Source organism: Monodelphis domestica, chromosome 5 (assembly GCF_027887165.1).
Source record: "Monodelphis domestica isolate mMonDom1 chromosome 5, mMonDom1.pri, whole genome shotgun sequence".
Lineage (NCBI taxonomy): Eukaryota > Metazoa > Chordata > Mammalia > Didelphimorphia > Didelphidae > Monodelphis > Monodelphis domestica.
In genome coordinates this window covers 7,046,544-7,068,441 of record NC_077231.1, presented here as the reverse complement: position 1 = coordinate 7,068,441, position 21,898 = coordinate 7,046,544, and the positions used below count along the sequence as shown (strand labels likewise).

The 21,898-nt window shown below is 41.3% G+C and overlaps 1 protein-coding gene across 1 annotated transcript in view; it reads right to left on the bottom strand.

The window, feature by feature from the left end:
* The window catches only part of MLC1 (modulator of VRAC current 1), a 56,685-nt gene that overhangs the window by 3,603 nt on the left and 31,184 nt on the right, over positions 1 to 21,898 (bottom strand). Inside the window, exons 9-12 of the mRNA XM_056797593.1 lie at positions 18,607 to 18,723; positions 14,742 to 14,798; positions 4,351 to 4,473; positions 2,672 to 2,839 (exon numbers count right to left, since the gene is read on the bottom strand). Of these exons, the coding sequence (XP_056653571.1) occupies positions 2,672 to 2,839; positions 4,351 to 4,473; positions 14,742 to 14,798; positions 18,607 to 18,723 (465 nt within the window). The remainder of the gene's footprint in view (positions 1 to 2,671; positions 2,840 to 4,350; positions 4,474 to 14,741; positions 14,799 to 18,606; positions 18,724 to 21,898) is intronic.

The following is a 21,898-nucleotide window of genomic DNA, read 5'->3' as shown; positions in this document are numbered from 1 at the left end:
AATGTTTTGCTTTTTGAACTTGGCTAAAATGTGTTCTTTTCCTCTAATGAAAAGGCAGAGAAGAAAAATCGGTCCCTTGGATGATTATGTCTAGCCATGGAGTTTCCTAATGTTCTTGTGAATAAAAATCCTACTCAAATCTCCTACTAAGTCCATATGTTCTTACCGCTCATCTTTCCTACCCATCTCAAAATTACAACCCAACTCCATCTCTAAGTGCATCTCCATCTTGGATCCCCAATTTTTTCTACTATTTCAAATGAAAGGCAAGTACAGAAGAAGGCAGGCAGGGCCTCAAGTATCACCTCAACTGGGCAAATTTCAGAAAATCAGCTTATCACCAGCCATCACCCTACATCTCCCTTCCTTTCTCAGCTGAATCTTGTGAGGAAGCAGCCCACACTTGACTTGTTGCCTATCCTTCCTCTCTTCTTGCTCTTCTTTCTACTCTTTTTTGGTCTTGCCACTCAGTTGAACCCCTTCTTTCCAAACTTACCAAGGATCTTTTAATTGCTTTGAATGACTTCTTTTCAACACTGATCCTTTATGAGCTCTCTGCAGCATCTGTCAATGCTGACCAGCTCCCACTAGACATGCTCTCCTCTCCTCCCTGGGTTCTCATGATATCGGGTTGTTTCTCCTCCTTCCCCCAAGACCACAATCTGAGTCTCCTTTGTTAGATCTTCGTATATGTCATGCCTACTCACCAGAGGTGCCCTCCCCCGCCCCGACCGCCACCCCAAGCCTCTGTCCTGGACCCTCTTCTCTTTCCTTTTGGAACTCCCACGGGTTCAAGGATCAGCTCAGTGGAGATGATTCTCTGATCCATTTATCTAACCCTCATCGCTCTCCCCTGAACTCCAGTCAGGTCTACCTTACAAAATGCCTATTGAACCATTTGGATGTGATATCCTATAGGGATCTCCAACTCAGCAGTTCTAAAATTAAACTCAGCATCTTTTCCCCAGACTTCTCCTCTTCTGAACTTCCCACTTATGTGGTGGGGACTATCATCCCTTCTATTTATCCAGATCCACCACTTCAGTGCCATCCTAGATTCCTGGTAGTCACCTCATATACATAAATAATTACCAAATGTTTCTTTTTCTATGTTATCTCTTAAATAATTCCCCTTCTCTCCATTCACATGGCCACCCCTCTAGCTCAGGCCTTTATCACTTCTTGTTTGTATTCTTACCACAGACTTTTAAAAAAAATCTTTACCTTCCAGTTTAGAATCTTCTCAGGCAAAAGAGAGGTAAGGGCTGGACAATTGAAATTAAGTGACTTGCCTAGGTCTCACAATTAGGAAGTGTCTGAGGCCAAATCTGAACCCAGGACCTTTCATTTCTCTATCCACTGAACCAACTATCCACCTAGTACAACAGGCTTCCAATTGTTTTCTCCCTACTTCAATCAATCCTCCAATTGACAAAGGGATTTTTCATTTATATATATGTAATTTTTAATTAATTAATTACATGTAATAAATTTCCACACAAGTTTTCCTAATTTATATGATCAAAATTATCACTCTCCCCTTCCCCTTCCCAGTGCTGGCAGGTGAATCAATCTGTTATTAATGCAAAACATATGTCCTTATTGTTCATTTTTGTGAGTAATCTTGTAAAACTAAAACATCAAAACATAAACCCAAATAAACAATTGAAAGATTGTCTGCTTTCATCTACATTCTGACTCCAACAATTCTTTCTCTGGGGGTGGATTGCTTTTTTGCCCTAAATCCCTCAGAATTGTTCTGGATCATTGTATTGCTCAGAGTAGCTGATCTTCTCACAATATAGCTATTACGGTGTATAATGTTCTCTTGGTTCTGCTTATTCACTTTGCATCAGTTCATGAAGGTCTTTCCAGCTTTTTCTGAGATCATCCTGTTCATCATTCCTTACAGCACAATAGTATTCCATCACCATCCTCTACCACGATTGGTGCAGCCATTCCCCAATTGAGGGACATCCCAAAGGGATTTTTCTAAAGCATGGGTCTATGTCATCCCCCTACTCAATAAATTCTAATAGCTTCTTAATATTTCCAGGATTGAATATTCAAATCTAAAGTCCTCTTATATAGAAAAGTTCTTCCTACCCTTCCTGCCTTTCCAATCTTACATTCTCCTTTTCATACACTCTCCAGTCAAGCCAAAGGGCTCTTCTTGCTGTGCTTCCCCCATGATGTTCCAACCCTAGTCTCCATGTCTTTGCTCCGAATGTTCCCAGTAGTTAGCATTACTCCCCTCTCCTTACTCCTCTCTCGGTCTTAACTTCTCTGAAGACTCAGTTCAGGCCAGTAACACCTGCCCCAGGAGGCTGTTTCTGGTCTCCTGGCTAGTAGCACAATCCCCGCAAAGGTCACTTCCCACTATTCTGGCTTTCCCTTGTGGGGTCTGGCTTAGGAATGTTGTTTTTCCTATTAGAATGCAAACTCTTAGATGGCAGGAACTCTTGTTTTTCACTTTGTAGTAACACAGTCCGGGGCTTATCTCACAGTATTTAATACATACTCATTGATTGATTGATTGAAAAAATAAAGTTCTATTTCATAGAGGCAGCAAGGGGAAGAACATTTTTCATTACCAATAATAGTTAGATTATGACACGTGTCCTGACTCCATTACTGAGAAAGATGCTGGAAGTGAACAGAAAACACTCACCTCTCCAGTTTTGTAGTCTTGTTTATTCATCTGGGGAGTCGCCCAAGATGAGTCATGCTGTTTCATTTTTATCTTAAAACTAATGCATTGTATGACAGTGCCAGTGGTAAGGAAAGCTTGGATCAGCAGCATCAGCATTAGAAGTAACAGAAGTACATCATAAGATTGCTGAAATACAGATGGCAAAGAAGAGAGCTTAAGTAATGAAGCCTAGAAGCTATGCAGTTATCCTTAAAGGAGAGTAAATCAGAGATTCTGCTCTATATTATGCTTATTTTCTCTGGCACTGTCAGGTGTCTGGCTTGGGGCATTTGGGTTTGCCTCCCTCGCTTTTCAAATAAGGCAATGGACTCTATAATCTCTGATGTCACATCCAGAATTAGATAATCCTGGGGTTTCAGGGGTCAGCACATAAAAATGTCCTCTTGACTCGGGAGACTGTGGTCCAGCAAAGCCACAAGAAACAATTAACCAATAGCTAACCAGCTGACCAGTCTGTAGGCCAAAGAGAAGAGGTGGACTCACAAGATCATGGATCTAAAGCTCAGAAGGGATGGCAGAGGCTGTTTCATCCAACTCCCATCCTTGTTCATGTTTCGTCCATATGTAAACTTTACATTTAAAGTAATCTGTAGGGGCAGCGAGATGGCTCAGTGGATAGAAAGCCAGGCCTGGGTTCAAATCTAGCCTCAGACACTTCCCAGCTGTGTGACCCTGAGCAAGTCACTTAAACCCCCAATGCCTAGCCCTTACTGCTATTCTGCCTAGGAAACAATACACATAGTATTGATTCTAAGACAGAACACAAAGGTTTTTAAAAAATAAAATCAAATAACTGCCCCCAAGTGGAGATACCATTGATTCCCACTCCGCCCCACCCTCCCTCCTTTCCCCACTGCAATGGATAAATTCCTTGATTTCCCTCAGAACTCACAAAATACTTGATTGCTTAACTCTAATCTAGTTTTAATGTAATACTCTGTATTACAGCTATCTGTTTTATACTCTGGAAGCCCCATATCACCAAATGAGATAATGTTTGCAAAGTACTTGGCCAACTTTGGGGTGCGTTGTTTTAAGTGTTGTGACTGCAGTATGGTGCTGTTCACATTGGGTTTGTATCTCTCTCTACAAACAGGAGGCATTTAATAAATGCCTCTTGATTTAACGAATCCTTGTTTAAAAATGATGTTTCTCAAAGAAGTCAAGCTATCCACCCAGAGAAGATGAAATCTTGAGGTTCTAACACTCAAAAGGGACAAAAGAGGGGAATGCCAACTGCTAAGGGGCAATTGGGCTGAGTGGGGGAGATGCCCTAAGGCTGGTAGAGCTAGGAATTGGTCCAGCCATCCTGAAAGGTATTCTCATAGTCACTAAACTGGGTGCCCTCTCTGGCCCAATAAGATCACTACTAGACAGGTCCCAAAGGGATCAGAGGAATAGAAAGTCTTTATTGACACAGGAATGTTTATAGCAGCACTTTTTGTTGTGGGCAGTAAATGGAAACAAAGCAGGATTGGCTGAACAATTGTATGCATGAAAAGGAATATTATCGAGCTTTAAGGAATAAGGAATATGACAGCTTGGGAGAAACCCATCCTTTGCATTTTGTAAGCATCATGCATAGCAAAAATGCCTCTTTTGATATTTCCTCAAAAGTGAATGAATTCCATACGTACTTTGATTGCTGGTGGATAATCTTTAAAGATGGCCACAATTTTCATTATGCTGAAAGATAAATACCCAGAAGCCGTGAACAACAACGGAGAAGTCACGCTGCTTATTGCAATCAGTACTTCCACCTATTCAAAGTGAGACAAAGACATGGAATTTTCAGGTCAGCCTTCTCTCTGCCCATGAAAGGGCATGCTAGGACTCCTGATGAAGAAGCAGGAGCCACCGCTCTCAGGGACCACCCCATCCATACACATCCCCCCTTTCCTTTGCTCTTCCTTTCAAAGACAAGGCTGATATTTGTCATGTCAGTGCACCAGGACATGCCAGAAAAACCAATTTCGTCATCACAGTTTCTCACTAACATTTTGGGTCAGTAGTCTAAACAAGTTCTTACCTGTGGAGGTTGTTTGGGGGCTGGTTGGCCAGCCTTTCATAGATTCACCTCTATCAATTTAACTAAGTGGCCTAGACCACACTCAAGCCTTTCTAGTTTGGTAAAACTTACCACAGAATATTCTCTACTAGCATTGCATTCAAGAATCAGGACCACTTCGGGCAGCTGAGTGGCTTAGTAGATAGAGAACCAGGCCTAGAAACAGGAGGTCCTGGGTTCAAATCTGGCCTCAGATACTTCTTAGTAGTATGACCCTGGACAAGTCATTTAACCCCCATTGCCTAGCCCTTACCACTCTTCTGCCTTGGAACCAATACACAGTATTGATTCTACGACAGAAGGTTAGAGTTTAAAAAAAAAAAGAAGAAAAGAATCAGGACCACTGCCATGCCAGGTTGGGGCATCAGAGGTCTTTTGAAGGAATTCTAAAACAGGCTCCAAACATCACAAATAAAGAAAAATTTCAGTGAATTCAATGCAGAAAATATTTATTAAGCTATCTCTTCTATATAAGGAACTGTGAATTAAAAGGAAGCTGACATTTTTACTGGAATACTACCTTAAAAATTCTACTCTGACAAGGTTCTCCCAATGCACACGTAACAAGCTGGTCCCATCAAAGGTCAGATAACATGGCAGGTGACAAGATGAGCCTCCTCCCTCCTTCCTGTACTTCCAGGACATTTGTGTCTAGGAAAATCTGACAACTCTCACAGCATGGACTACGAACTAGGCCCAGAACTGAACAGAGTGAAGAAACAGGCTAGATTATATGTGGGAAAGAGCATTCTGCCTTTGATGATCTTAGGCTTCTCTTAAGAACCAAATCCCCATCTTTTTAAGGCCAACCTTCTTCTCATAATTCTATCTAGTTAAATCATGAAACACCTTATTCAGAGAGGAATTAAAATAACCAGCAATAGAGATATGCATAATTGCCCAAATCAGGCCATCACATATAAGGAATGGCGAATTCCATGCAGAAATAGAAAAGAGATCATCCAAGTCTAGAAAAGAAGTGGACCAAGCACGTAACAAAAGGCAAAGACCAAACATGGGCAGCCCACATATCACATTGATACTCATAGAAATCAAGTCAACAAATACTTATTAAATCCCTACTGTATGCCAGGTACTAAGCAGTGAGGATGTCACACAAGGCCAAAATGAATCTCATCTCAAGGAGGTCTCAGTGTATTGGGAGAGACAACATGCTGGTAACTAGAGGGAATCTGGAAAGCCTTCTTGTGAAAAGGAGGATTTTAGAGGAGACTTGAAGGAAACAGGGAAGTCAGGAAGTGGAAATGATGAGGGAAAGCATTCCAAGTATGGGAGACAGTCAACGAAATGCCAAAAGCCAAGAGATGGAATGTCTCATTAATGGAACAGCAAGGAGACGCATGTCAGTCAATTGGAGAGACAGAGACAGAGAGAGATAGAGAGGCAGAGAGAGAGAAACAGACAGAAAGGAAGAGGAGAAAGAGAAGGAGGAGGAAGAGGGAGGAAGGGATAGAGAATAAGACAGACAGAGACAGAGAAATAAAGACACATAGAAAGAAAGTCTTTGAGTGCTGGAGTATTGGAGGCAAGGCATAAAGCATAAGAAGAATGGAAGTTGGGGAGAGGCTATGAAGGGCATTGGATGGATACTAAGCAGAGGATTTTATTTTTGTCTCTGAAGGCATGAGAAGCATTAGAGTTTATTGAGTGAAGAAGTTCCATGACCACACTATGCTTTAGGAAGATTAATTTGCCACTTGGGGAGAGGGTGGATGAGACTGGAAAAAGACATGAAGCAGGGAAACCAACCAGTAAACTATTATAGTCCAAGGGTGAGGTGATGAGGGCCTGCACCACAGTGTAAAAGGAGAGAAAGAGAAATACATGATGAATAGTACTTAAAGTAAGAGGTCACTGAGAGATGGTGTGAGAGGGAGAACCTAGAAATGGCAAAGAGGAACAAGGAATATTTGGACTTCCACCCCCAACAAGTGAGTGGAAATGATGGCCAGGGAAGCCCTCTTCCCCATCCTCAAAAAACCATGATTTGATCCTTCCATCCCCATTAACTATATCATCTGATAATTTCCTACCTACAGTAGGTACCTCCATTTCCAGTCCTTTTACTCTCTTCTTAACTCTCCATAATCTGGCTTCTGACCTCATCATTCAACCCAAACTGTCCTCTCCAAGGTTACCACTGATTTCTTAATTGCTGGATTCAAAGACCATTTCCTTTTCTAAGTCCTCATTCTTGACTTCTTTGCAGCTTTTGCCATTGCTGATCAATCACCCTCTTTCCCTTAATATTTTCTTCCCTTTAGGGATATAGGGACACTGCTTTCTCCTGGTTTCCCTCTTGGCCATCTGACCTCTTCTCATCTCCTTTGCTAGAACTTCATCCAAGTAATATCCACTAGCTCCACCAGGCTGTGTGCCATAGGGCTGTGACCTGGGACCTCTTCCTTTCTCTGTCTATATAACTTGATGAGTTCATTAACTCCCTTGGATTCAATTACTATCTCTATGCTGATGATTCTCAAATCTACTTAATCTCTGTCTAACCTCTCTGTTGACATCCACTTTCACATTTCCAATTGCCAATTAGACATCTCAAACTGGAAGCCCAAGAGACATCCTAAACGCAATATGTCTAAAACAGAACTCATCATCTTTCCCCCTGGATCCTCTCTACTTTCTACATTCCCTAATACTCTAGAGGGTACCGCTATCCTCTTAGTCCCTCAGGCTCACACCCTAGGCAAGCTTCTGCCTGTTGACTTCATCTTTGCAACATCTCTTCAATATACCCCCTTCTCTCGTCTGACACTGCCCCTACCCTAGTACAGGCCCTCATCACCTCACCCTTGGACCACTGCAATGGCTTGTGTATGAGTCTGCCTACCTCAAGTCTAACCCCACTCCAATCCATCCACCGTTCACCACACGAGTGATTTTCCTAGCTTGTTGTTCTGACAGTGTCACCTCCTTACTCAATAGACTCCAATATGGATTCTAGGAGAAAATACAAAATGCCCCTTTTGGCCTTCAGAGCCAGAGCTCTACAACCTAGTGTCCCATCCTTTGCAGTCTTCTTACCCCTTATTCTCCAAAACATATTCTTTGATCCAGTGATACTGGTTTCCTGATGGTTCTAGGAACAAGACTCTCCACCCTTTGACTGCACACATTATCTCGGGTCCTCCTCCACACGTGTAAAACCTTCCTTTACAGGGGGCCTTTCCCAGTTCCTCTTCTTTCTAGTGCTTTCTGTCTCTTATTTCCCATGTAGTCTTTATTCACTTGTTTGTTTGCATGTTGTCTCTCCCATCAGATTGTGAGCTCCTCAAGGGCCTCTCTGTATAGTTATGCTGAGCACAATGCCTAGCACATAGCAGGCATTTGATGCTTCTTGACTGACTGACTGACTAACTGACTGTTATCTGGAGGGAGCCAAGTCTCATGGCAACAGTGAGGAAGGAAAAGGTTTAAAATGAAAGCAAGTTTGTTAGCTAAGGAAGGAACGGGTTAGCATGTTGGTTAGAATGGGATACTGTGGGTTTGGGAGTAGGAAGATGTGACCATTAACATCAAAATGTCAAGGAGAAGCTTCCTTTCCTTCCTGCCTCTCCCCACACTCTGCCCATAGAGGAAAGAGAAAAGAACAAGGACAGCAAGTGTTGAGGGTGAGAAAGCACGGATATACACCAATGGAGAATATATGCACCACCCACCCCGAAATCATCAATCATTTCAGTTGTTGGCATCTAAAACTCTCCCTTAGCCATCAAGGAAAAGCAATATACTGAAGCACTGAAAGAATTAGTAATGAGTAGAACATAAATATTTGTTTGAAAAATGCAAACAAAATTTCTATACAAATAAGGAAAGCACTCTGTTCCACAAAGGGGTTGAGAAAAATGTCAATAATAAATAGTGCTTTGTAACCCCCATGAAACTGAACATTTACCAAGGAGGGCAAACATAACAAGTGTAAGAGATTTAACCTTCTTTCCAGATATAGGGACTTGAAAGCCAGGAACAATACTGTTTAAGAATATAATTTCATCTATAAAGAGCTAAACCAGTTGTATAAAAAATCAAGCCATTCTCCAACTGAAAAATGGGCAAGGGACATGAATAGGCAATTTTCAGTTACAGAAATCAAAACTATTAATAAGTACATGATAAAGTGTTCTAGATCTCTTATAATCAGAGAGATGCAAATCAAAACAACTCTGAGGTATCATCTCACACCTAGCAGACTGGCCAACATAACAGCAAAGGAAAGTAATGAATGCTGGAGGGGATGTGGCAAAGTGGGGACATTAATTCATTGCTGGTGGAGTTGTGAATTGATCCAACCATTCTGGAGGGCAATTTGGAACTATGCCCAAAGGGCACTAAAAGACTGTCTGCCCTTTGATCCAGCCATAGCACTGCTGGGTTTGTACCCCAAAGAGATAATAAGGAAAAAGACCTGTACAAGAATATTCATAGCTGCACTCTTTGTGGTGGACAAAAATTGGAAAATGAGGGGATGCCCTTCAATTGGAGAATGGCTGAACACATTGTGGTATATGTTGGTGATGGAATACTATTATGCTCAAAGGAATAATAAAGTGGAGGAATTCCATGGAGACTGGAACAACCTCCAGGAAGTGATGCAGAGCGAAAGGAACAGAACCAGGAGAACATTGTACACAGAGACTGATACATTGTGGTATAAGAGAACGTAATGGACTTCTCCATTAGTGTCAATGCAGTGATCCTGAACAATCTGCAGAGATCTATAAGAAAAAAAAAACTATCCTCAAGCAGAGGACAAAGTGAGGGAGTAAAAACACGGAGGAAAAGCAACTGCTTGACTACAGGGGTTGAAAGGGCATGATTGAGGAGAGACGCTAAATGAGCGCCCTAATGCAAATACCAACAACAAGGAAATGGGTTCAGAGCAAGGACACATGGGATACCCAGACAAATCACTAGTCGGCTAGGGAAGGGGTGGTGGGGGGAGGGGGGAGGAAAAGAAAATGATCTGTTTCCAATGAATAATGTATGAAAATGACCAAATAAAATAATGTGTTTTTTTTAAAGTGTTGACAACCAGTTGATGAATAACAGCAGCAACTCTCAAAAACAATAAAAAAAAAGAATATAATTTCATTAGCAATATATTCAGCAGATGATGGTAGCATGGGCCTCAGAGCTGAGAACTTCAAGGGTCACCTAGTACAACTCCTTTTCTTTTCAGATGAGTAAAATGAGAGGGAAAGTGACTTTGGCAAGGTCACAGGAGTAAAGATGCATAAAGTTGGGATTTACACCCAGGACCTATGACTACGGACCCAACACTGGCTCTTGATACTCTATCACTCAGCCTCTAGATGTACAGAGCTACTAGAGATTTTAGGCATCATCCAATCTCCACATTTTATAGATGAGGGGACTGAGGGTGAGAGAGAATGTATAACTGGACCAAGGTTACATATATGAGAATGGGGATTCGAAACCAAATCTATGATAACTACAAATCTTAAAAAACATGAATAGGAGAATAACATTTCCAGGTTTAAGGTATATTATAAAGTTGTAATTATCAAAACCACCTAGTATTGGTTAAAAAAAAGAAAAGTAGTTTAATGGAACAGTCTAGACAAGGAAGAATCAGGGACAACTGAGTCGAAATCTGGTGTTTAATAAAACTAAAAACATAAATTACCTAAGAAAGAACTCCCTGTTTTAAAAAACTGCTAAGATAACTGGGAATCAGTCTAGCAGAAAATTATGCTTAGTCTAACACTTTATACTACATTTCACAATAAATTCAAAATGGATAGATACATCTCTTGAATATCTAAGATTGCACTATAAAATAAATGAGGAGAAAAGAAGATTATGTAACTTTCATAGCTCTGAGGATAATGGATGAATTCTTAACCAAACGAGGGAATGCAGTTAATTACAAAAGATAACATAGGTCATTTTGACAATATAAAAATGAAACGCTTTTGCACAAGCAACATTTAACACTCTAGATAAAGAACTCATTCTATTGCAAACCATTTATGTATCCTGCCACAGACAAAGAGATAACTAACAAAAATCCATGCATTCCAAAGCTGTTCCCAAATTGATATGTGGTTGATGGATGGGAATAAGCAGGGCCAGGAGTAGCACTGGCCCCTTCTCAGCTCAGCAGGCCTGGCCTGGATGGAGCCACCTGGTGCTATTCCTTTTTGGTTTTCTTGGTGTAATAATTATAATTGTGGATGCCAAATGCAATAGTTAAAAATCTGGTTTGACAAAAATAATAATGGTTAAAGAAAAGCATTGTTGTAGTCGTTGTTTATAAAAGCTAAATTATGAGTCAGTAGGCTGTTAGTAGCTTTAGAGATATTAAAGTGGGAAATATAGGAAGGAAGTAGAAAATATCACCTAGCTAAAAATACCCTAAGTCCTAATCCTAGAACTGCCAGACTGCAGTTCTCAAGCTCCTGCTTATATAGTTTTCTCCACCCATCAGCTCTCCTTATCATGTCTCAGAAATCAATCACAGCCTTTCAATTTGCCTAGCACTGAGGGGGGCAGTGCTTGTGGCCTTTTAGGGTGTGAACTTTCTTTGTTCGTGACTTATTAAGTGTTAAGTATGTGAATTTTAAAATCTCCATCTTGCTTGGTCTAGCACCCAAAATTGTGCACACCCTCACTCACATGGGCATGTGCTAGTCAATGACAAATCAGAAATAACTAACTGCCCACCTGGGCTGTCCTAAGCCAAGCTTGAGCCACGATTGGCACTTGTGAGGCACAGGAAGTGAGGTAGGGAACAGCCTCTGGAATTTGCTCAGGTCCTGTAGACAGAGCCAGGCGGCAGTTCTTGCTAGGAACTGGAGGAGAGAGGAGTTCTGCAGACAGCTTTCCTTCATATCGGGTCATGTGAGTCAAGGACTGATTTTCCTTCTACCTTGGCCTTAGGGCCTAATCTCCCTCTGGCTTGGCCAGAAGGTTGAGTTAACCTTCTTCCCTTTCCTCCTCTCTCCTTTACTCCCTATCCTGTTTCCTTACTCCCATTGTGATTAAACCACCATAAATTCCATTCTGACTTGAGTGTTTCATTTTAGGAACTGCATAAGTAAATTCCTTGGCGACCATAAATTAATATTATAACAACCTTTAAAGGTGATATTTTCACCAAACAAGTAGGGATACTTTAAGTTCTTGATTGATTAACTTAAAATAGACAAAGGGAATACCAATTCTCTTTCACAATCCCTCTCTGTGACTCTATTGGGAGACAAGCATGTTGAAATCTCCCAGATTTACATGCCTAGTCTCCCAAATGAATCATTTCAAATATCCATTTTACACTTCTAAAGATCTTTTAGCTAAAGATGCATCCAATACTGCACTTTCTAAGGGGAAATTACAATGGTTGGAGATAAGAAGGAAATAAAAGAGGAAGAGAGCAAAACCAATGATTGGTAGGCACACTGACAAAAAGCCAATTAGGGGGAAGTCCACTGTGGCATAAGAGTTTATATTCAAAATAAATGTGTTCAACCCCCTTCAGTTCAGTTCATTATATCCCAAAGTTTACTCTGGAGTTTTGGATGCAGTGTATGGTTTCCACAGGCTTCTTTATGATACCTTCTTCAAAAAGATCCACTTTCTTGGTTCAGGGTGTTGGCAAGTTTCTTTTCCTGCAATTTCTCCAAAAAATTTTAAACCTTGGATTTTAGGATAATTATGCAATCCCCCTGAGGAGGGATCAAAAGCTAGAGACAGAGAGATCCTCATTGTATTTGTTCCTGCAAGTTTGTTTGCTGGCCTGTGCCTGTCAGTCCATGAGACATTTTCTTTTGCATCCTGTGTCCAAGTTAATTCTTGGCATATAATACAAACTTAATCATTATTTGTCTGACTGATTTAAGTCTTCAGAGGTCAGTTTTCAAAGAGAAATGGCCATCAAGAGTGCATTCCTAGGATTTCTTAGTTGGCCCAAAAGAGAAGAGAGCGTTTGACAAAGTCTCCCACATCCTCCTCATGGAGGAGATGCACAGGCACAGGCCAGGGAACAAACTTGCAGGAACAAATACAATGAGGATCTCTCTGTCTTTAGCTTTAGTCAGGCTATACATAGCATTCCCTAAAATGAAATGCGCCTGTACTTCTATGACTTCTATGACTTCAAATAGATGAAGACAGCTTATTGTGCCCCGTCTCTCTTCTCTCCTCCAGGATAAATATCCTCAGTTCCTTCATCTCATCCTCATATGGCCTGAACACGAAGGCTTTTGCTGCCTTTGGTGTTTTTCTCTGGATATTATCCAATTTGTCAATGTCCACTCTGACTTCAGTCATGACTTCAATGACAGAACAACAATAATACTTCCTCACTATCCCCTCCCACCTCCACCATTTTGAAAGCAGGGCATCCATATCCATTTTAGAGAAGGAAACAATCTCAGAAAGATCACAGATATAGTGAGTCTAAGATCAGAACAAAGACTTTAGGGATCTAATCTACATTCTAATGTCCCCTCACATGTAGAAGGGATGTCATTGTATGGCTCAAAAAGAGACAGACATCTTTAGCCTCTTCTCCTCCCACCCTTCTTGAAGGAAGGTTAATTCCTACAAGGAGGGGAAACAAGAGGTTGGTGTTAGAAGAATGGCCCCTATGCTCTCCTCAAAAAGAGGGGATACTGAACTAGAATTATATCTGTTCCCTAAATAGTGTTAGTCTAGAGTTTTCAAATTCAAGCTAAACTTCTATTTGACTCCAAGATTTGTATTCAAGGCTTGACTCCTTTCCCACCAAATACCAATTCTACAATGAACACACAACATGGGAGATAGCATTTATCTAATTTAAGAAAGCATAACGGAAATCAAAGGAAGTATTCATAAGAGAATCAAAATCAGATAACATAGAGTGAAGGTGCTCTCCCATTGGGAACAAGATTAATTCAGCTCAATGAAGAAAGAGTCTCAGATATTACACAAAAGGGCTATTTTTCAAGATCTCTAATGCAGCAAGCTAGGGATAGGGACATGATAGAGACTGCCTGCTCCTCTCATTCTAGCTTCTTCCCAGAGTTTTATTCTCCCTTCAGTAACCTGAAGTAAGATTAGCACCATCTATCTTCTCTCTCAAAGATAGAAGTTAGAAGTGCTAGAAGAGACTGCAGAGCCTAAAGAGACTCAAGAGGCGGTAGAGACTACAGTTCTCCTGTCTTTCACTCTCACCAACCTTTTCACACCCCTCACCCAAGAGCAGAGCATTGATCTCCATAAATCAGGAGAGAGTTCCATACCAGTTGGCTTTGGGATTCAGGTTACTTTAAGTTCTTTATAGAGAATGCCTAAATCTTTTGGATATTTTACATAGTGTCTAAAAATGCAGCCATATAAATATAAGCCACTACTGTAGCTTTTGATTAGAATGTCAGAGGGATTACTGGATTTGGACTGTTTAGGCTTAAAGATGAAAATTTACAATGGCATCAGGAAAAACTTCCTAACAAAAAGTTGTCCAAAAGGGCATGGGATGCATTAGGATGGTGATGGTGAACCTTTTAGAGACTGCTCCTGTGCCCAGCCCCCCCAGACAGGGAAGGGACAAAACGCTCCCATTGGGCCGCTGGGAAGAGGGATGGGTGATGTGAGAAATGCCCTAGGTGTGTCTGGAGAGGGGAGGGGAGCAGCTCGGTCAGAGTCCCTCTGCCTTTCTAGTAACAAACTCTGGCAGGCAACAGCACATACACCCACAGAAAAGGCTAAACCAATCAGTCAATGTGTGCAGCTTTTCTTGACAAATCAGTCAGAACCCTGCCACATAATTCAGCTCTGAATGAAAGACATACTAGAATTCAACAAATATTTATTGATTGACTCTTATATGAGAGACAGACAGACAGACAGAGACAGAGAGAGACAGAGAGACAGAGAGATTCAGTCTCCATGAAAAAGAGACAAGATCAAATTTTTACTTACCAAGCATTTACTGGGATATTCAGCTGCTACATGACTGGTAATAGCACTTGGAAAACACTGGGAAAAAAAAAGGAAAAGACACATTTTCTGATAGAATACATCTTTATATTCACTCCATTAAGTAAAAAATTCCTAACTACTACTGAATGTTGTTTTCCACAATGAATACCAAATAAGAGTATATCATGGTGTGAATCTATACAAGTAGTCCAATGTTAAAAATAAAATATTTCTTAGAAATGTTTGCAGAGTAAACATAAAGAGACAGATTATGTCTCTCATGCATCAACTGTGGAAGAGAAATACGGTTCATTAAGAAGTGTGAATATGTAGTTTCAAAAATAAAATTTTGGATGTTAAAAAAATACTTGTTTCAAGAAATCTATCCTACCTTAAAAAAAAACAAACCCTTCCCTTCCATGTGTATTTGCTATAAGACAGAAGAATGGTAAGGGCTAAGCAATGGGGGTTAAGTGACTTGCCCAGGTTCATATAGCTAGGAAGTGTCTGAGGCTATATTTGAACTCAGGACCTCCCATCTCTAGGTCTGGCTCTCTATCCACTGAGCCACCTACCTGACCTTCTAAGCTATAATATTACATTTTCTTTCTACTTCTGAAAAGTAGACAGGGACAGGCTCAGGGTCATAAAAGATTTGAGTGTATTTAATCTGTGAAGTTTTCTATAATTTAAAAAAAATTTGTGTAATAACCCCCAGCATTTCTAGTATCTAGCATCTATCTGTGTGTATATATGTATACATATTCATTTTTCCCTCTCGTTTTTCATTCTTGGGTGAATTAATTCGCATAATACTTGGAAAAGTCACAGAAATTTTCATATTGGCTTTCCCTTAAATATATTTGACATACATTGGTACATCGTAATTGGTACAATTAAAAAAGGGAGGTGATGGGACAGCTAGGTGGCTCAGTGTATTGAGAGCCAGATGCTGGGTTCAAATATGACTTCAGACATTGCCTAGCTGGGTAAACCTGGGCAAGTCATTTAAACCCAATTGCCTTGCTCATGCCATTCCTCTGCCTTAGAACTGATTCTAAGACAGAAAGCAAAGGTTTTAAAATAGAACTATACACACATGTGTACATAGGTATGTATATACTTTATAATTGCTTCCTTTACAATGCCACCTTCTCTTTTCTTGAAGACTAGTAAATCAATAAAGCAAACTGTGGCTTTCTCAAAAATGTGAAATATTCTGTAGAATTCAGGCAGTTCCGGGGGTCATTGTGAGAGAGGGGCAAACGAGATCATTGTAGGATCCTAATTTTAGGATTGGAAGAGACCCCAGAGGCCATCCTGTCTCACTTGAGAGATGAGGAAACTGCCCAGGGCTAGAGGGAGTTGGAAGAGTGTCCTACCTGGGAGAGCCGAGGTCCCTATGATTCTAGAGAAAGTGCTCCCTGCCCCCCTGCTTTCCAAGAACTTGGAGATCATGGAAGATATAGGAAGGCACCTTGGAGGCCACTAAATTGGAAAAAATTAGGGAAATGAGGCCCAGAATGGCAAAGTCACTTAAATGTCTGAGGTCGAATAGGAGCCTGGTTCTTTCTGCCTCCCAAGCCATCACTCTTTTCACTCCACCTTGTATATCTCCAAGGGCCAGATAAATATACCCTATTGAGAACTGTGACCTGCGAGGCCAAGGTCAGCTCTTAGTGGTTTGAACAGAGACGGGAGGGAGGGGAAAGGGGAAAGGAGGTAAGTCCCTTAACTTCCCTCTGCCCCAGAATCATCCTCTGCCAAATGCAGACAATGCTCCCATCATCTTTATGGGAAGTCACAGAGACAATGCTACAAGGAATTTCTGAAGAGACCAATTGGCAAGGACACACAATGAATATACACGCAACTGTTCATCCCAAACAGAACACTCCATATCTGTCCTACTCTTCTAGGCCCAGCTTCAGCCCTGATTCTTCCAGGAAACCTTCTGTGAAGGCTCCAGCTTGAGTCCATCTGTCCTTTCTCAAATTCTGTTTGCATGCATTGATTGTGCACTTTGACCAACAGATGTTTTAAATGTCTACAAACAGTCATTGAATATTTTACAGGCAGTTTTTCTGGGTACGCTCTGCCTCCCCTAAACCCTCTAAAACCCCCATGGAAGGGCATTGTATCTGGTATTTCTCTTACGGGGCACTAAGCTGGCAGATCCTAAATTCTCAATAAACATTTGCTGCTTGAATTTTTTGGATTAAGAAGAACTATTTAATAGAGAAATCTGGTTTATCTATTAAGCCATCAAACTGCATCTGTACCCAACACACAGCTGGGTGCAGAAATGCATTTCACTCAGAAAAATGGGAGAGAAAGGAAAGGAGGGCCACTTAGAAGGAGAATCGATTAAGGGAAGAATTCCTTCTGGACAAAACAAACTCTAGAGATGCAAAATATTTACGACTCTTTTTGAGATGCCAAAAAATGGTCACCAACAGGAGTGTCCACCAACTGGGGATGGGCTGAACCAGCTATGATACCTAAGTGTGATGGAACCCATTCTGACAGTGCTGTCAGAAATGATGAAGCAGATGGTTTCAGAGAAACTTGGGAAGGTTTATGGGTGAATGCAGAGTGAAATGGGCAGAACCAGGAGAACAATGTACGTAGTAACAACAACCCTGTAAAGACAAACACCTTTGAAAAACTTTGGAATTTAGCAACACTTATTACAGTGACATTAACTACCCATGACTCCAAAACACTAATGACAAATCATGAGCCCTTTCCTAATGGACTGGGGAAGGATTCAGGGTCTAGAATACAGAACAATGCTCGGGGGAAGGCATGGCTGCTGTGTAATTTTGTTTTGCTTGGCTAAACATGTTTGTAATGGCTTTTGTTTTTCTTTTGTTTTAAATTGGGGCAGGGGAGTTGAAGAGAGTGAGAAGGTGAATTTTTGCTGATTGAAAAAAAAATTGAATTGAAAAGAAAGTTTTTTAAAGTACAAAATCAGACAACCAGATGAGGGGCTGTAAATTCCAAAAATTGATCTTCCCCTTCATCTTCGGTTGTATTTTCCATCTTAGAGACTGCTCAGATTTCAAGGATTAGCTTGGACAGAATCTCCCTCCTGCATAGAATACTGTCAGAAGGAAAGAGTATAGCGGTGCTTCCTCCTCATTTTGCCTCTATTCACTCTCCAGTCATGGCCATGGGTTGATGCTGAATAGCAGATCATTTCAGCTCAGGTTCCATCCTAACATCTATTTCCTTTTCCCATCCACTAGTTTCTGAGCTGTTTACAGCTTTTGAGTGAGTGCCAGATGGGGTGTGCTAGTGTTAAAGATGATTGCATTATGTTTTATCTACCTCTTTCCTCTATATTTCCTGTCCCTCCTAACAAACCATAGTCTACAAGTTAAGACAGTGTCGTTTTTGTGTCTTCATGTTCAGTAGCTAGCACAGTGACTTGCATGTAGTAGGTGTTTAATAAATATGTTGAATTTAATTTATCATTAAGGCTTATGTGAAAAATTATACAAATTGTAATGTTAGCTGGATAGAATGCTAGGCCAGCAGTCAGGAAGACCTGAGTTCTAATCCAGCTTCAGACACTTCCTAGCTGTGTATATAACACTGGGCAGGTCATTTCACCCTGTTGCCTCAGGTTCTTCATTTGTAAAGTAAGCTGGAGAAAGAAATGGCAAATCCTCCAGTATCTTTGCCAAGAAAACCCCAAATAGGGTCAGTAAGAGTCCAATGTGACTGAAATGCCTGAACATCCCCACCACCACCACTTCCATATTAACTAATCAGTCAGACAACAAGTATTTATTAAATGCTTGAGTGCTTAATCCAGAAGTACCCAGTAAAACGGACTCTTGAATTCCTCAGTACTTACGGCCACTAAAATCCAAAAGAACGTCACTGAAAGGTATGGGCCTGAAACTAAGACATCCATGTTCAAAGCAATTATTCCACCAAACACTGCAGAAATTCCAACAATGATCTCAATAACCTGAAAAAAGAGAATAAAATAAGAGCTATAGTAACATTCACCGAGCATGTATGAAGCATCTACTGAGTGCAAGGCACTAGGGACACAAAGACAAAAATCAGATTCTTGCCATTAAGGAACTCACTGTTCTAATGCAATAATGACTAATAATTAAATACAAAATACATAACGGGGAGAAGGTAGAACACTACCAGCTGAGGAGATCAGGAAAAGAAGGTCTCCTCCAATGAGGGGTGGGGGAGAAGGTCTTCGGCCCAGAGGTCAGAAGAGAGGACATTCTGGGAACCATCTGCACAGAGCAGGGCAATGAGCCCATGACATGAAATCAGCAGAAGGTGTGTGCATGTGTGTATAGAGAGAATGAAAGGCTAAATTACACACAGACTGAACTGACGGTGGCTCGGTGGTCTCTGGTTTCCCTGACATTGCTCTGACAGCTCCTCAGAATTCCTGTTATATCTTTGAGCTAGATACCATCAGGATGCTGCCTTTATTCCTGCTCAAATTTAGAAACTCTTTGGAGTTACAGACTTTAGAACTGCAAGTCGACAATGGAACCAGATGCTCGAATCCCACTCAGTTATCAGAAAGTCCTGAGTACCTGTTAGCACCTCAAGCTAGACTCTCACATAAACAGGGTCTTTGACCCTGTACAAAATTCTGGACTGACTAGTTTAAAAGCTGGGAAAGGGTGATAAAACCTTTTCCCTAAGCATATCCCCAATTACTTCCTCTCCTATTATTCCCCTAGTTCTGTCCTCATGCCATAGGGTCTTTCCTTTGGCACTTTCTACCACCCTTGCTGCCAGAAGAAAGTCCTCTCGCATTCCTTCTTTTGTTAATACTTTTTGCCTACTTTGTATTCTACAGCCAGCCTTTGCCAGCCTCCTCCCCCCATGGTAACAGAAGGCAGAAAAAGAAAAACTGGGTCATCTGGGTCCCAAGAGGAGTCAACAATGGCCAGTAAAGCAGCAACGTCTCTGCAACAGTCCAAAGAGCTGGTCTTGCTTTCTATTTTCCCTGATTAACTGTAACCTAGCAACAATCAAGGTGAGGACAGACTCCTAGATGGGGAGCCCTATCTGAAGGCAGGTTCTTGGTTCTTTTGGTCCACTGGACTACAGAGGTAGGGAAGGAGATTGTAGAACAAAGCCAGCAGCATTCATTCAAAGCCCTCTGTGTCTCCCAGGGCCACATTCTTAAAGATTTTAGAGCTAGAAAGGGCCTTAATGGACATGTGGTTTGATCCTCACACTTTTCAGATAAGGAGACCTAGTATCACACAGTCAAATATGTGCCATGCTACAATCTGGAATCTTCAGACAATCTAAACAGACCAAACCCATGTCTACTAGACAAAGTTCTGAAAGAGTGCTGTAAATCTTTCCCATCTAAAGGAGTGAAAAAAGCAAAGGCTGCTCCTGAGGCCCCAAGCAGAAAGCCCAGGGGTTTTCAGAAACTGGCATCTCCTCTGTGTTCACTAAATTCTCACTATGTTGTATATCTGTGGATCCATGGCTACAGAACTTTAGTGGTTATAGCACAAAGTTAACAAGGTCTGTCACACCTCAAAGACTCCAACTCATACCTGTGCTGTCCTCTTCTTAATCCTATTCTTTGTTCTCCACTTGAGATTCCCCTCCTAGCCGCTATCAATCGCTCTTCTCAAACCACATGCCTACTCTCCTTTCCCAGTGTCAAATTTAGTGAAACAATTCCTTTTCCACACTTTCCTCTCTCTCAAATCTTTTGTTCCCTTGTCCTATTGTTTTTCATATGATACCAAGCCTCAACCCTGGATTATTCCCTCTATCTGCCTTTTTTTATTCTTTTCCTTCTATGCTACAGTTGTGCTGCCTGGGTCTCTGACAGTCCTCTCAGTAGAAAGCCAAGCCTCTTACTCTTCTCTAAGTGATTATTTATGCAGTTTACCATGGTGGTGATTCCAAACCTGCTTTTCTCTCAGGCCTCCTCCTCCTTTCATTTCTTTCATTACTGAGAAAATCTGACATTCACTGTGAACTTCCTCTTCCTTATTTCTCCTCCATCCTTAAAAAAACTATCATTTCCAAATATTTTCCTACTTTTCTCCAGTCTCTGATGAAGAAGCAAACCCTCTCCATGCACGTCGTGACCTCATCTCTTCCCCTCCCCATTATCATGTCATCTACTATTGATTACAAATATACCTGAGAAATCAAATATTGGGGATTTTCTATTTTCTATTTTGGTTCCACTCTCTAACTGCCTAAGTCATGTTTCTAAGTTCAGAAGTTTAGCTCTCCTCTCTCAACAAAGTTGTCCTAGAAATCACCTTAATTCGAAGGAATAAACCTATGCACAATTAAGGGAAACCTGTCATCTTACTATTGAGCCTTGTATATACCACATATAGTTAAATGAGATCTGTTATCTCACTAATAAGCCTTGAAAAAAACACAGTCTGCCCTTCAAGAAAGTCTGGTCTGTTATCATGGTGATAACTACTGATGCAAGTAGATACCACCAATGATCTTTCCATAACAACAAGGTGGAAGGAGGAGCTGTTGGTTGCCCTACATTCCAGACTTCCATCCAATCATATTGTTTTCCATCATCTATGATACTTAACTCTGTAACCAATCATACTATTTTCCATCTGTGATGCTTCCTATTCTTTGTTCTCTTGTACTTTCCAAAACCATTTGTAGGCTAGTAAGCCCCATCTTGTGGTCTTTTGGATGGAGGAGCCAAGACAACCTAGCCTTCCCAATAAATTGTACTCAGAGCTTTGTGCCTCTGTTAAGCTTAATTTTAATCAAGAAAATTGGCAACCATGAAGATATTGGGGGGAGGGGGGGAGTGAAGGATAGTCCTTGGAATAGTGCCCTGCCCCTCCCCCAGGGGGAAAACCCCCTAAAGCAGGATGGTGAACCTTTTAGAGACTGTGTGCCATGTTACTCCCCAGAGACGTGTGCCAAGCATGCCCTGCCTCCCCCTTATCCCACCCAAGGAAGGGAGAAAGCACTCCCACTGGTCTGCTGGGCAGAGGGGTAGATGAAGTAAAGAATGTCCTCAGTGAGTGTAGAGAGGAGGAGGGGAATGGCTCAAGCTCTCCACTCCCCTCCAGCTCTGCCACTTATGAGCCTGTGCACTCCCATTGGGCTGCTGGGCAGAAGGGTGGGGGATGTGAAAA